The sequence below is a fragment of the Parasteatoda tepidariorum genome, chromosome 2 (assembly GCF_982258835.1).
Source record: "Parasteatoda tepidariorum strain Cologne lab strain chromosome 2, Ptep-v5.0, whole genome shotgun sequence".
In the NCBI taxonomy this organism is placed as follows: domain Eukaryota; kingdom Metazoa; phylum Arthropoda; class Arachnida; order Araneae; family Theridiidae; genus Parasteatoda; species Parasteatoda tepidariorum.
This window is the reverse complement of record NC_141756.1, coordinates 96,981,592-96,998,221: the sequence shown is the minus strand read 5'-3', so window position 1 is coordinate 96,998,221 and position 16,630 is coordinate 96,981,592. Positions and strand designations below refer to the sequence as shown.

The 16,630-nt window shown below is 35.8% G+C and overlaps 1 protein-coding gene across 1 annotated transcript in view; it reads right to left on the bottom strand.

Annotated features, from left to right (window-relative positions):
• Positions 1–11,263, bottom strand: part of LOC107449058 (uncharacterized) — a 35,399-nt gene extending 24,136 nt beyond the window's left edge. Inside the window, exons 1-5 of the mRNA XM_087156660.1 lie at positions 11,255–11,263; positions 8,250–9,852; positions 5,477–5,587; positions 3,207–3,389; positions 1,766–1,906 (exon numbers count right to left, since the gene is read on the bottom strand). Coding sequence (XP_087012786.1) covers positions 1,766–1,906; positions 3,207–3,389; positions 5,477–5,587; positions 8,250–9,852; positions 11,255–11,263 — 2,047 coding nt within the window. The remainder of the gene's footprint in view (positions 1–1,765; positions 1,907–3,206; positions 3,390–5,476; positions 5,588–8,249; positions 9,853–11,254) is intronic.
• Between the last annotated feature and the right edge of the window lie 5,367 nt (positions 11,264–16,630).

Here is a 16,630-nt window from a genome sequence, read left to right as displayed (position 1 = left end):
TGCTTGTGTCGTGTCCCGGCATTCCTCGGGAACAACTGTGCTCAGTTGCAGCTGTGTAGGTAAACTGTACGGTCAGTTCTGTGTCGTTAAAATGTTCAAATTTGACAAATAAGCAGCCACGCACGAGATGCGGTCTGCGATGCGTTTTCAGTTGACAAAAACCCTATTTGCTGCCTACATTCACTAGCAGATTTGTGAAGTAGCAAAATTCCCTGCCATGTTGACAGGAAATTTTGCTATTCTATGACAATGACTCTCTCCTTAGCTCAGATCCCAGCTTTAATGGACTCTTTTAGTTAGGAATTTTGGCACCCCACCCTACAGCCTTGCACAGAGTGATTTTAATCTTTCCGGATATTTCTCACATCATTTAGGCGGTAATCAGCACAACGATGACGTGAAAATTGTCGTAACCTCTTGGCTATTGTAGCAGGTGGCAAGTTTGTATGAAGAGGGTATTCTAAAGCTAGTTGTAAGGTATAATAAGTGTTTAAACACACTTGGAGACTATGTTGCAAAAAAAGAGAAACGTATGTAGATTCTGAAAATAAATTTGCTTCTTGAAAATTTTCTTTTATTTGGTTTTTATTTACAAATTGCCTTAAAAAAACAACCCTCGTTCATTTTCAAAAGATCTTTTGCTGCGCCAGTTTTATATGATTGGCACTTTCCAATATAATTTGACTTTATCATGCAGATGGCTCTTTTTATTTACAATTTTAAAGATATGATGAAAAGAAATCACATATCAGTTCAAAATGCTTTCCTGAAGCATTCGATGGTGTAGCAAAAACTGGAGTAACTGCTCGATAAAATTCGAGCTTGGAATATTCGGAATTCCATGCGCCGTTGATGCATTGGTGGAAGGAACATTTTCTTTGACCAATGTTACCTTTTTTTGTACATTTATTATTAGGAAATTTCGCACTTTTATGTTAGCTTCCGTTCGCTCCCGCACTTAAGATTTGAAACAACTGCGCAGGTTGGTATTAATTTTAGATGATACGTATCTTTACGTTAAGTTGGCGCAATTAACACTGCAAAGACAAAGCTACAAGCACGCTGTTTATAGCTGTTAAATGTTGTTGTCTCTTTAAGCCGACCTTTAAATTAAAAATATGGACATAGAATGCGTTTTTGAAGAAATGTATTGATGAAATTTAGAAATGAATCGTGCTATATTACTATCAACTTACCTGCGTAGTTTAAAGAAAACTACTGTAAGTTGTGGTTATTTGTGGACCTCATGCGTTAAATAAATTTTTTCATTCTTCGGCCAGAAATCAAAATAATAAGCTTCAGTTTTTATAGCTGATTTCATCAAAATCTACCATTTTTTTCTGCTCACAGAACTACAGTTTTATGTAGAGCAAAGTACCTTGAGTCATATGCTTTGTAGAGATAGCCTATGCCCATTGTAAATGTTTGTTTTGATTTTGGGGTCAAAGTTAAATGATATTCCACTGCATTAGCGTTTTTAACTAACGGATTTTTGAAAAATATCTTACTTTGTCTTACGTAAGTTTGATATTTTTCACGGGCGCGCATGCGCTATTACTTAAAACATTACGTAAGGGAGCGCACAGAAGCTAACTTAAAATTGCGAAATTTCCCCATTAAAACAAATATTCACTTTCGGTCTTTGATATTTTTGAATGCTTGCAGAAAAGCGTTTCCGACCTGCATAAAGAATGCAAGCTACCCTCAAGGAGTTTAAATAAGATACCAACTATCAAAAATTATTTAAACGAAAATTATAAATTACCTTTCATCAGGGAAGCGTGGCATTTTTTAAAATCAACCAAGCAAGATAAAGCTAATTTTGCATCAAAATGAAGAACAAGCTCGAAAGATTTCAAAAGACCGTGCAATGCTAGAAGGTATCTGTAATAGTCTCCTTTGTCACCTTCATATAAAGAAAAAATTACAATCAGAATTACTTGAAAAATAGTTACATTTTATAAATCTACAACACAGGGTAAATAATATATTTCCCGTTTTATTTGAAAAGACAAATAGCAAATATTTATAAAATAAAAAGACTGTAACAATAAATTCAATTACTATTCATTCGAATTTATTTGTCAGATAAATCTTTTCTAAGTCAGACTCAAAAGTAGATTTTAGAAATATCTAGAAAAAAGCGTTACATTTGTATTAATGTTTATAGTGAGCTTTAATTTAATTATGATTTCTTAGTAAATACAATTGACTTCCTCTGATATTACTTTTATAAGTTTTTTAATGTAATTTTTTAAAATAAATTTAATAGACCAGAGAAAAAATTTGAACCGAATCCGCATCCAATATACCGTGGCTAAAACAGGTAAAATGAGTGCGTTTAAAAAAAAAATGCAAATACAGTTCCGAAAGTTGGAAAAAGAGTGAGCAGGTGATTAAGCCGCCCAGTTTTTTTTTCAAATAATTGGATTACCAATTAAAGATAAAACCCATTTTATTGTTAAGCAATCTGGAACTTTTTTCAGCTGTGTTTACTTTAACTCCTATTCATTTAAATGCCTCATTTTACATTACTTTAACACTACTTATTAAATTTACAGAACTTAACATACCTAACATATTTTAACATGTATTATGTCAAATCAAACAAATAAATTAAAGTATAATGCGCAAAAATTAATGGATGACCCTAAATAACATTTGAGCCCTAATTATCGAATTTTCATGTAATTTTAATGGCTCTATGGTGTGGCCTCAAATATACCAATTAATTAGTGCAGACGACAAAGTGCAGACTAATTAATTATACTTAACTGCAGACTAATTAAACACAAAAACGAACTTTCTGTGAATAAAAATAACTTTCTTTGTTATGATTTCTGACGCCTAAAATATAGGGGGTAGCAGCAATCTTAGAAATATGCTACCAATAAATTCGTTTCTCAAAATATTTCCAAGAGAAGTAAAGTTCCTTTATCTATAAAATTCATTTACATAAAGATAATCCCATACAAAAATAATTTTTAATAATTATTTATTATTTTAATTAATAATGGTTGAACAAATTTTGAATTGTAAGGTATGCAAATTTTTACATAATTTTAAAGATTGTAATTTTTACATGGCAAAATACAAAATTTGAATGAAATCTATCGAATAGTTCCTGAGAGATCGAATTTTTTAAAAAGAAATGATCTGATATTTAATCACGAAATGGTTTAAGAAAGAAATACCAATTCACCCACTCGACATTGGATTGATATTGTTGTCGCGACATCTCTTCACTTCCTGGTTGAGAAGGAAACACGTCTTGTAAGAAGGCACATCAGCAACAGTTAATGACAGAGGAAACAATCCAAACTGCAGAAGGTAGCTCAGAATAGGAGTGGCAGAACACTCGTACATTCGCACAACAATCATATAGTCCCCTGTAACATTTAAAAGTTTTTTTTTCAATCTAGCTTCTCAGTGCACACTAAAAATTATTATAGAAGTTCTATATATAGAAGATATAGGTTCTATATATAGATTCTATATATACTATATATAGAAGTTCCATTAAGTCATATTATAGCCATTAAATCAAATCATATTATAGAAGTTCCATTTAAAAAATATCTTTCCATATATTTTTTAAATTATTTTATATTTTCATTGTCCGTCATTCAACAGCCGACACAAGGCCGGGATAGCCTGGTCGGTAGGGCGCTGGGCCCATGTCCTAAAGTTCGTGGGTTCGAGCCCCGCCGGCCGAAGACTCCCGTGTAGTAAAGTGACTGATGCACGTTAACTCTGTCGAGTCGCAAAAGTTCTCCATGTTCCCATAACAAATCAAAACCTCTGAAGGTACTGGATTGGAGATCGATCGTTCTCTGATTCTGGTCAAAATTACGATCGATGGATGAATGAATGGTTGTATGAATGGGTCAGCCCTATAAACGGGTGCGACGTATGGTGTGGAAGAAGTCGAGTTCTTGGCCATAGATGGCGCAACTGAAAAACAAGAACAATCGCACCCCTTCTGCCTAAACAGGCATACGTCAAAAACAGCCGACACAATTTCTGGGTTCATGACTACTAATGTTCAACTCCGTAGCTTTGTAATTTTGAACTCAATCCGGAAGACAAGGGAACTCCTGGATCAAGTATTGGGGAAAATATGCCTTCGTGGAGGACTTTTTGATGGAACTAAACCGCATTTGCATTACATGGAGAGGAAGACCACGAGAACCTCCCAGAACCTGGCTAGCCTGAAGGCAAAGGGACTCTAACCCATGATCTGCCTAAAACTGATGATATTTCACGCCAGCATTGTGGTCATTGCAAACCGGATGCGGATTCGTATCGATCAGCCATCGATGGGTTTCGAACCAGGTTCACCTCATTGGAAGGCGAATGCTCTATGCCCTGAGCCATTGCGGCTCACTCTTTCCATATTGAGTTTTATTTATTTGTTATTTCTGAGTTTTTTCCCTCTATCACAGTGGTTTCCGACCTTTTTTGGTACCATCTAGATGCTGATTGTCACCTACTGCCCCCTCCCCCTCTAAATATTGACTGTTATTTATTGCCCTTATTTATCTTTTTTTAATTTTTTTTGCTCAGAAAACTATGAGTTGTCGCAATAAGCTGAATACTATAACACTAAATTGAAAAAAAAGCAAGCGTTTAATTTTTTTACATTTTTTTTCTTTTAAAAATGTTCATCGTTTCAACGGATTTCTTGTGCTCTCAGTCAAAGCATTTGTCAGTGATCCTCTTTTAAGCAAATGCTCAACCTATTTCTTTGTTCTGAGAGAATCTCGATCCGTTCCTGGAGAATCTGGAGAGATTCTGGAGAATCAGATCTTTGTTAAGCTCAAAGTATGACGAAAAAGTTCAGAAACTTTATTTATTTTATTATTTTTTTAATTCGTAATTCCTTGTCTGAACTCTTGAACGATTGGTTTTGTATACATTTGCAATTCCAATATTCGCTAGCTTTTTATTATTGTTTTATTTTTTTTCTAATACTCGTCGCCCCCAAAGGATTATCGCTCCAATGAAAGGAGAAATCGCAAACTTGGGGGCAATCGCCCCCAGTTTGGGGACCACTTCTCTATTTTTATAAAGAGTAGTATAAATCATGCTTCTCCTAAATCGTGCCATACGAGGGCTGCTATTTATATTTCTGGCCTAATAATGAAAAAAACAAATATGTAGGATCGAAATTGGTTTTATTGTTTTTCAAAATATTCTCCATGAGGATCAATACACTTTTGCATGCGTTTGGACCAATTTTTAAAAGCACTTCTTCGCTTCTCCGCTTCTTCGGGGGTCGAAAATCGTTGTCCACTTAATTTATTTTTGATGTGTGGGAATAAGAAAAAGTCATTGGGTGCCAAATCAGGGCTGTACATAAATAATACAATAATACATATAATACAGTTAATATAAAGCATAATATAAGCAATAATCAAATTTAAAGCATGAAGATTTAATATAAATCATGAAAGTTAATATCAGGATTTCATACCACTTAAATCAACTTGTAAATCTGTAAATTCATGTTTCGTCGTCCGTTCTATGGAGTCACGCTGGTGATCATTTTGAAGGTTGTTCAAAATAGTCGACGAGGATATTGTGGCTAAAAACGCAAAATTTAGTTGATGCTAAAATTGTTTGTATTCTATAAGTCAAATAAACAAAGTGCAATATTTTTTTTAAAATTGCACCTATACAAAATTCCTAAAAAATATCTTAAAAATCGTAACATATTTAAGTATTATCCATTTTCATTCACAGGGTGTTTTATAATGGCCATTCTTAATGTATATGTTACCGGCAAAGTTTGAAATCCGACATTCTATAGAATGCTTAGGCATTCTATAAAATGTCTAAAACTAGCCGGCAAAGCATGAAACCATTTATATTTCACACATTTCCTAGGCATTCTATCGAATGCCAAATGAGAAACCGGCAAAAGTATAAAATCGTCTGTGGTTATGCTAGTAAAGGTGATGAAATGGATATTTTGGGCAATATTTGCTTCTAAATTGAAAATAATTGTGACTTTAATGTAAATTTTAAGTCAGAATTACATGAAAATTTTATGAAAATTTTGTTTCCCTAAGAAGGGCATAAATTATGTTTTGTACAACTTTCATTTTTCTTAACGCATTTTGAATAATTTTTTTAAATGGCACTCTCCTTATTTTTTCAGAATAAAATTTTTATTTTTGAGAAATGCACATCATTTATATAATAACCTCATCAGAATGTTTTTCCATACTTTGCATAAATAGTATTTGACATTCTATAGAATTCCTAGGTATAATATACAATGCCTAGGAAAAGTATGTAATACTTCTCATATTTCATACCTTACCTAAAAATATCCGACATTATATACTGTGCCTAGGCATTCTATAGAATGTCGGCGTTTCATACTTTGCCGGTAACATATACGTTAACACTAAATCTCGTTAATATGCTCATTATTTAGCTAATAGGCAAATATGCAATCCGTAAAAGTGCAGAATCAAGTATTTTCTTCAATTTGCTTATTTTATGTGCGATTTCCTTAACTTTTAAGTTCAAAAGCTTGCTTCTCTTATTCTATCAACAATGTGCTGATTGTTTTGATTTTATTTTTTAGGTATTGAAAAGAAATGGTATTTTGTAAATTTCTTTAGTTGGATTTTTGCAAGCGGTGTCACTAGTGGTTAACCAATTAGTTTCGACACTCATTCGTGACGTCACTTGAAGGTAATCAATTAAAACCTGATCTGAATATTGATTCAGAGTGATATTAAACCTAAGCTTCAAAGCTGTAACATCAACACGTCACACGCAACCATGTGATTAGACAAACTTTTAGCCATTTTTATATCTGTATTAGTTTTTTATTTGACTGATGATTGATTTCTTTAACTAATACGCTGATAAATTAATCATGTTACCTTGATTCTTTTGAAATGAATAATAGTAATAAATAATAGTAAATAAATAATAGTATAGTAATTTAAGCATACAGAATCGTTGATGTTGTTCTAGCAGAGATCTTATTTTCAGTTTAAAGAGTTCCTAGTAGGTAATGTGCTGGTTTGCAGACGATCTGGGTAATTTTTTCAGGCACTTTAATGACTTACCCTAGTTTATCTGTTAAATCTGTAGAATGACTAATTTCTACACGTTAAATCTGTCGGGTCACTAAGTCCTCCATGTTTCCATAACAAATTATACTTCTGGGGGTACTGGATTGGAAATTGATCGTTCTCTAGTTCAAGCAAAATTACGATGTGTGAATGTATGTATGAATGGGTAAGCCCCATAAACGGGTGGGACGTATTGGTGTGGCAAAAGGCGAAATCTTGGCCATAGATGGCGCCACTGGAAAACAAGAGCAATCGCACCCTTAGTGTCTTCCTGGCTTACGACAACAACAACCAGTTTGGTGAGATCGGAAAGTTGTTCCTATCAAAAAGTAAATGCCTTATATTCTCACTAAAGATTTAAAAAAAAATGTTTTTTTTCTTTCCGATTTTAATCCCTTTGCTTTGCTTTTCTGACCTCAATACACATTGGTCAGAGTTCAAAAACGTTTTTGCATTTCATCTCTTAGCTTAGATTTTACGCATTATATTTTAGAAGGATTCTTAAAATATTATTGGGTTGGTCGAAAAGTAATTAAATTTTTTCTTAACAGATGATTTAATTGCAATTCCCCCCAACTAACTTTACCCTTAAGCTGCATAATTATTATATATTTTGACAGCTGATATAGCCAGGATTACCTGTTAGAAAATTCGATTTACTCTACGCAGCAGTTTTTGGTTGAATGGTCTTTCAATAAAATATTTATTCATTAAATCGTCTTTCATTTTGTTTAAAAAAAATTATTTTCCGAACAAACCAATAGAATAAAGGCAGCTAAAAACCTGCAATTGATACAAATCAGTTTCTATTAAAAATAAAGAAAATGTTAGGGACAATTAAATGGTTAATCCACAAATCTTCAAAAAGCAAAGCGAATTTTTAAAAAAAAAAAAACATATTGTTCTTCAGTATAGTTTCCAGAGAGGTACTTAAGAAATTTTCGGGGCTTCTCCTACATAGCGGCACAATACGTAGAATTATCCTATTGTGTAGTTTAAAATCATAGTATTTTTCACCAAAAAGGAGCTCCTAAACGATTTTAATATGTTGCCTTTTGTTATACTGCCCCAAACCTTTAAATAAGAATTAATTTTTTGACAGATTGCTGCATTTATCAATCATATAGATTAATTACTGTTAACACAACTCACCCGAATGTTTTTTAAAATTATCCTTAAGGACAGGTGACGGCAAAGTATCCACTCCGAAACTTCTGATGCTTTTTGCCGTTAAGAAAGATGACAGTAGGTTAACACTCCTGCAAATATTTTGTTTAGGAGTGGATGATTTCATATCTTTTGCGGCTGACTCAACACTCCTACGATAAGCAACTCCTTTGCTTTCCTTATTATTGTGAGAAACTGTATTTTCTTTTCCAATATTGTCTTCTCTATTGTTATTGGATCTGAATGCAGCAGAAGTATCAACGAGGCATCGGTTTTTAACAGCAGCGTTTAGTTTTAGGTCTGAAAGTTTTTCTAAATAGCATTTCGCTTCATTACCTGGAGTTGAATTGCTATCGTAACATTGATCGTGGTTTGATAACAAAGTTTGGCAACGAATTTTTAAATCTGCAGAGTGTATTAAAGGACATGGCGTTGCGGAATCGCGCAAATTAAATTTATTCTGGAAAACATTAATATCTTTGCTTAGCAAAGGATTTGAAAGATTTACATTTTCAGTTTGAGATATCTCACTGTTCTCGCACAATTTTGAGCGTTCTGGGGTTTGTATTGCAATTGGCTTTGATAAAATGTGCTTTCCATATTTAGTTTTTAATTCTGGATGCTCTACAGCCTGTGAGGAAGTTTCCGAAAAGACTTGCCATTCACTTGCACTTTGCAGTTCTGAATAATCTGATGCAAGTTCTGTAGATGATTTTTGGAAGATCTGCTTTCCAAAAGCACTTTGCGATTCAGAATGATCTGAAGTATTTTGCTTCCCGAAGATCTGCTTTTCAAATTCACTTAGCGATTCAGAATGATCTAAAGCATTGTGGGTTTGGGAGATCTGCTTTCCAAAGGCACTTTGCGATTCAGAATTATCTAAAGTATTTCGTATTTGAAAGATCTGCTTTCCAAAGGTACTAGGCGATTCCGAATGATCTAAAGTATTTTGTTTCTCGAAGATCTGCTTTTCAAATCCACTTTGTGGTTCTGAATTATCTGGTGGAGCTTGCATAGCTGCCGGATTTTGGATTAAGTGCTTTTCAAATACACTTTGTTCAGAAATATCTGAAACCTGTCCAGTAACCGTTTTCTGGATGATGAGGTTTTCACATGCATTTTGCAGATCTGGATGGTCTAAAGATTTCTCAGTAACCGGTTTCTGTATGGAATGATTTATAAGTGCATTTTGTGTGCTTAGATTGTATGGCGAGTTTTGTTTTAGGATGTTCTGCTTTTCATGAGTGTTTTGTAATTCTACATGATCAGCAGTTTGTTCTTGAGAAATCTGCCTTTTACACGCATTTTGCGATGCTGATTTCAAAGATTCGTTTTCTTCATGATTTTTTACGTGAGGAGAAGAAGATAAGAATGTCTCAGTGGCTATGCATCGTTCATCAAAAGAAATTTCAAAACTACACTTTTCAAGACCATTGGACTCTTGACTTTTCCTTGCAGTATTTTGACTTGAACATGCTGGCGGTAAATTATCTTCCGAAATATTCTGCACACATTCCATAAATTCGTTATCATTCCACGTTACATTTTCGATGTCTCTTACGTAATCACTGCTCTTTTCGAGTAGGAGCTGTAAGGCAGAATATTTATCATTACTAATTTGTAATTATTCGATTGAGGTGAGTAATTATATGGGATGTGTGAGTAATTATAAGAGATTTCTGAAAAAATAAGACTATGAATAAAGCTTAAAAGAAAAAAAATATGTGAGTGTGTAATGATTACGACAAAGCAGAAATGTTTTGTAGTCGTGGAAAAATATTTTTTTTTACTTTTTTATTCATTTAGTATTTTTTTGCCGCGTCCAAAAGACTTCCAGCCAATTTTGAACAAGATTATTAAGCCTATGGATACAATTATAATAAGAGCTGCAGATTGCGATTTTCCCACAAAAAAGATAAATTAAGACTAACAATTTACCCCCTTTTAAAAAGTATATTAACTTGGTTTATACTTTTTTTTAATCTCTTACTTTGTCTTAAAAAGATAATTATGCTTTTAAAAGAACTGTAACGTCAAATAAGGTAATTTATGAAAATTACAATCACTCATTTTGCTCTGACCAGCCTTGGTATCGATTGGCTAGAGCTTGATAAAGCTTTTGTTATTTCTAACTTTATGCCGGATAGCTGGCCGAGCGGTTAGCGTGCCTGACTGCGATGCCAATGGCTGCGGGTCCGGACATGGATGTTTCTCTCTGTGTGTTGTCCTCTCTTGTGTGAATGTGGCCCACCCTATAGTTTTTTTTAACAAAAATTTATATATATATATTTCCGTCGTCGAGCAGCCGACCCAATTTTTTTGGGTTTACGACTACTAATGTTCAACTCCGTAGCCTTGTAATTTTGAACCCAATCCAGAAGACAAGGGAACTCCTGGATCAAGTATTGAGAGAAATTTGACTTCGTGGAGGAAATTTTTGATGGTAGTAACCCGCATTTGCGTTACATAGAGAGGAAGACCTCGAGAACCTCCCACGGTTAGCCAGACGGCAAGGGGACTCCGTCTACCACTGAGGATATTTCACGTCAGCTCTTTGGTAACCCCAGTTCACCTTGTTGGAAGGCGAATGCTCTATCCCTGAGCCATCGCGGCTCCCACCCAATAGTTTGTCTAAAATAAAAACTCCCCTAGACATTTGTCTGGACCTGTGGCGGAGACTATGGTAACGAGGCATGGTTATTTCAAGTAGGGGTGCCGGGTCACTATTTTGGAGTGTTTTCGGCTCGGGTCGGTAGAGAGAAAGGGAATCTCTTTCTTCGGTCTATTGTGCTAAGACCTAGAGTCAAGCTACCCTCCTTAAAATGCGCCATTCTTGTTTCCATAACACCAGACGGCCTCAGACTTTGTGGCGGGAGGAGTTCTTAGCTTAGACAAACTATATAAACGGGTATGTGTGGCATGGGTAATGTTGTTCGCCTCCGTGATTTACGTTCACAGGTGCCCACTGGGTAACGTTAAATGAATAATACTTCCGGCATCTTCCTAGGTGAAGAACGAAAGTTAAGTGCCTACCGTTAGAAAAAAAAATTTCTAACTTTATTACTAGTTTGCAACTAGCATACACATTTCCCTTTTTCTTTTTAACAAATATTTAAAAATTATGAATCAAATGCGGTCATTACAGTATACAATTTGTAGGGAATGTTAAAGAATTGGTCAGATCTTCCCTTGTTTACATGCCAAATACAATAGGCTACTTCCTACATTCTTCTCTGTCACTGTTCAAACAGGCTATGAGAATAAACTTCTAGGAGCAGTGGTGAACGTGTAATTTGTTATTAATAAAGCGATCTGAAACCAAATCAATATCAGTACTTTCGTTGAGATAAATTAGATTGTACCGGAATGGGTTGTATATACAGTGCTCAAAATAAAATAAAAAACGAGCACCCTGAGCAACTTTAAATCTAATGAGCGGATTTTAACGTACTAAGACTCAATGGTTCGCAGATTTGACCTTAAAAGTGGAAATCAATTAGTGCAAACAATAACTCAATTCGGACATCAACATGTACTTGCTCTTGAATAAATGTAATTTTTTTCAACGAGTTCGGATTTTTGGCTCTCAATGTAGGGTCAATTTTAGAATATGTTCCCAATAGTTTGCTCTGGAGAGTCGTCGAAAGTTTAGATTAATTTATAATTTGTTTAATAGTGAGCAAAAAAAATTGAATTTTATGATAAAAAAAAGTTTTACACCTTCTTAATCTTCGTAATTTTAAAAAATAAAATATGAACATTTTAAGAAAATCGGTCAATTAGTTCTTGAAAAACAAAAATTTAAATATACGATTGATTAAGAAGGTGAAATACGCAAAAAGTGAAATATGGTTAATAGTGAAATATTAAGGGGTTCAAACTTTCGACCACTCTCCTGGCAAAATTATTGGGATCATATTTTCCAGATTGGGGCTTTAACCTCCTCCCCCTTCATATTTTGAGGTTCAAGATTCTAAATGCATCGATAAAAAGTATGTTTAGTCAGAGAGAGCATATTGATTCTGGAATATAAAGGAGGTGGAATTGACGAACACGAAGAGGAAACTTGACGAAACGACCTAGTTAATAACTTCTTCCATCTATCCCATCCACTTATTCTTCTCAGTGAGGAAAAGGTAATATTTGAATATTTGTAACGTGTTGAAAATTTCTTGTTAATATGTACAATAAGCAACAAAAAAAAACGGATTACCCTGAATAACTTTTGATCTAATGATCAGACCTTCGTTCCTAGAAATCAATCGTCTTTCTTTGAATGAACATACCTTTTTTTCTGCGGATTTGGATTTCTGACTCCCAAATGTGTTTCCCTTAGTTTGGTCAGGAGAGCGATCCAAAGTATGGATCTCTTAATGTTAATTTCACTTTTTGCGTATTTCGCTATTTCTCGAAAACTTTCAAAGCAAATTGAAAAAGTCGTATGTTTAAAATTCAATTTCTCAGGAGCTATTCAACCGATTTCGCTCAAGTTTTGTATTTTGACATTTAAAAATACATACTTTAAAATGATGTGAAAAATTGTATACGACGTAATTCAAAATTTTTTCGACTGTTATGAAATAAAGTAATAAAAATAATAAATATTTACTAAACTGATAAATTTACTAATAAATAATTACTCTTCTTTTTCTGCATGGAGTTGTCTTTAAATATGCGTATTTCATATTTGAGTGAAAATTTTTTTCAATTTGCTTAAAAAGTTCTCGAGGTATAGCAAAATAGGCAGAAATTTAAATTAACATTAAGGGGTTCATACTTTGAATCTCTCTCCTGAACAAACACGTTTCCCAAATTGCGGCTACCCCCTATATTTTGGGATTTAGAAATCCAAATTCATAGGAAAAAAGCATGTTTATTCAGAGAAAGTGCGTTTTTGTGTCTGATTTCGTAACTTAAACTATCGTCTGTAGTAATTTATGAGCATATTTGAGGTCACTCCTTCAAATCGTTAAGATTGAGTCCCAGAACGTGAAGATCTGATCATTAGATCAAAAGTTATGCAGGGTGATCCGGTTCATTTATTTATTTTTTGGCGCACTGTACATTGTCAATAAATATTTGATATTCATTTAGTTTTTGTTTTTTATCAACTACAATTATGAAAAAAAAAAAGAAATTCAATTGCGCTTGCAATTTTTTTTTTTACTTCAACAGTATCAAAAGATAGTATACTAAGAAATCTTACTTCTGGTAAAGGAAGTTCCTTTAATTCTATCTCATCGTTAAATGGCTGTTTCGAAATCAAGTCATCCGTGCTTTCTCTAGAAAAACAAACTTAACATAAATAAACTCATGTTTGTGAAAATTGCAACGCCATGAAGGACATACGCGAGTGAGCTGAAATTTTCAGGAAATGCAAAGTAGAGCATAATATGCAAATGATTAGAATTTCACACCCGTAGCGCATGCGTATGCTGAGCAGCTCCCTCTGAACGGCGGATGGATCCGAATAAATAGACGGCTGTAGCGAGGCGTGTATGGCTATCGGCGGTTATCTGCTAGTGGTAAACGTTAGCTCAGACGTTACTTATGCCTCTTCGACGAAAGAGAGCGAGATTTCAACAACTTACGGAGTTTGAAAGGGGGAGAATCATCGGCCTTCGTGAAGCTGGATTGTCTCATCGTGCAGTAGCAGCTCGTGTGCAGCGTAACAGCAGCACAGTGATGCGTGTTTGGAAGCAGTGGACGGACGAGTGTCAGACAACTCGGAAATCCGGGAGTGGACCCCGAAATGTCACGTCAGCTCGCGATGATAGACACCTGGTCCACATGGCGCTGACAGACCGTATGGCTCCCTCTAGACAACTGGCAGCACAGTGGTCCATAGCTACAGGTGTTTCATTGTGTGCTTCATCAATTCGTAGAGGTCAACTGCAGCGTGGACTACGCGCAAGGACTCCTTTATACAGGATAACCCTCACGCTGAACCATATCCGCCTGCGGCTACAATGGGCCAATCAGCATAAGGACTGGCGTACTGATTGGCAGCATACCGTGTTTTCTGACGAATCCCGCTTTAATTTGTGGTACCATACTGGCCACATTCGTGTCAGACGCTATGCCTGTGAACGCCACCTTCCGGAGTGCATTATCGAACGCCACAGTGGACAAACACCCGGAGTTATGGTCTGGGGTGCCATAGCATATCATGGACGATCTCAATTGCTACGAATTGTGGGTAATCTGAACAACAACCGGTACATCAGTGAAGTTTTACAGCCCCAAGCTGTTCCCTTCCTTCAAGCCTTGTCAGACGCTGTATTTCAACAAGCAATGCCCGCCCTCATATTGCTAGGACTGTTCAATCCTTCCCTGCATTGCGGCAGGTACAGCTTCTTCCTTGGCCTGCGTATTCTCCAGATACGTCGCCGATTGAACATGTGTGTTATTTCGTTGGTCGGTGCCACGCTCGTGATCCTCGTCCTGTTGCTTCTACAGACGAACTTTGGGTACGCATGCAAACTATATGGAATGTTCTTCCTCAGACAGACATTCAAAATTTTCTTGACTCCATATACTGCGGTGCGTGGTGGTTACACAAAATACTGATTTCGATCTCTTGTTATTGTTTGTTTGCTTTGAAAGTTTAATCATATACACTGGTTATCATAAATTAAGGAAAATTCACAAAAATCGCGATAACTCAAGAAATTACACATGGAATTTTATGAAACTTACCCACAATATACAACACATAGTAAGGTATTAAACAACATAAAAAGAAATTATCAGACATTAATAGTAGTATAGAAATTAGCACATGTATAAAATAAACAAATTGGAAGTATCGGTTTGCAATAGAAAAAGTACCTTTAATATGGAATATGATTCCCTCCAGAAGCAATACAGCACAAACAGCGATGTGTGATGCTTTCAATTATGCGGTCTATCAGTTCAATAGGAAGTGAGAGCCATTGCTCTTGTAAAGCAGTTGCAAGCGTGGCAAGGGTCTGAGGGGGTGGATTGATGGCAGATACACGCCTCCCTAGAGCATCCCAAACGTGCTCGATAGGATTCAAGTCCGGGGATCGAGCTGGCCACTCCATGCGAGTAATTGTTTCCTGTTGAAGATAATCATCAACAATGCGAGCTCTGTGTGGTCTTGCATTATCGTCCTGTAACAGGAAGCAATCACCAATTGCCCCGGCATATGGGCGCACATAAGCATCAAGGATGTTGTCTCGATAAACCTGAGCATTCACGGTTCCCCTTGGAAAGACATGGAGGTATGTGCGCCCTCCTAAGGATATGCCTCCCCAAACACAGACACTGCCTCTTCCGTATGCATCTCTTTCACGGATGTTTGATGGATGATAACGGGTCCCAGGTTCTCTCCATATCAAATAACGTCTACTGTCACTTTCTAGACTAAACCTGGACTCATCCGTAAAGAGAACAGGCCTCCATTGATCTGACGTCCAGTGGACATGTTGTCGGGCCCACTGCAAACGGTCTCTCCTATGGCGTGATGTGAGCGGCATGCAAATGGCTGGTCGTCTCGCATACAGACCACCTTCGTGGAGCCTTCTGCGCACAGTTGACGTTGACACCAACCTTCCGGTGGCTGCAGCAAGAGAGGATCTAAGATGTGTCGGAGTAGCGGTTCTATTCCTGCGTGCACTTAATGTCAAATATCGGTCATCGGCACTGGTCGTAACAGTTGGCCGTCCTTGACTGAACCTCCTAGATGCCGAATCTGTGGTTTGAAATTGCCTCCAAAGTCTATGAACCACAGATGGACTCACATTTAGCCATCTGGCCACTTCTGATTGACTCTGCCCTGCCTCTAGTCTCCCGATGGCTCTCCATCGTAGTTCTTCAGGCAAATGATGCCTAGAGGTCATTATTACGAATTGGCTATCTCAGATTTTCAATGTCGCAATCACAGTAAAATTTGTGTGCTTTCTCTCAAACTTGGACTTCTATGCTCCAGGCAGATGACGTAAGCCGAGTGCAGCGCCACTAATTTGCATATTGCAATTTTACTCAGCTACTCTTAGTGGACAACATATGCAAATTTTGCACGGTTTGGCTTACTTTTGAAAGAGTTATCGCTATTTTTGTGATTTTTCCTTAATTTATGATAACCAGTGTATTTGCATCACTACCACTCAACCGTGTAGTAAATTTCATTCAATTATGACGATTCCTTCATGGTGTTGCAATTTTCACAAACAGGAGTTTATATAATTTGATAGCCATTGATGTGAAGTATTAATGGTTGTCATAACTAGTTTTCATATTAATGGTTTTACATAACTATGATACATTTTATAGGGTTTTATGCCCTTCAAAAACTGAAAGGAAAAAACCGATTCTTGATTTTTTTAAGAGCAACAACTTTA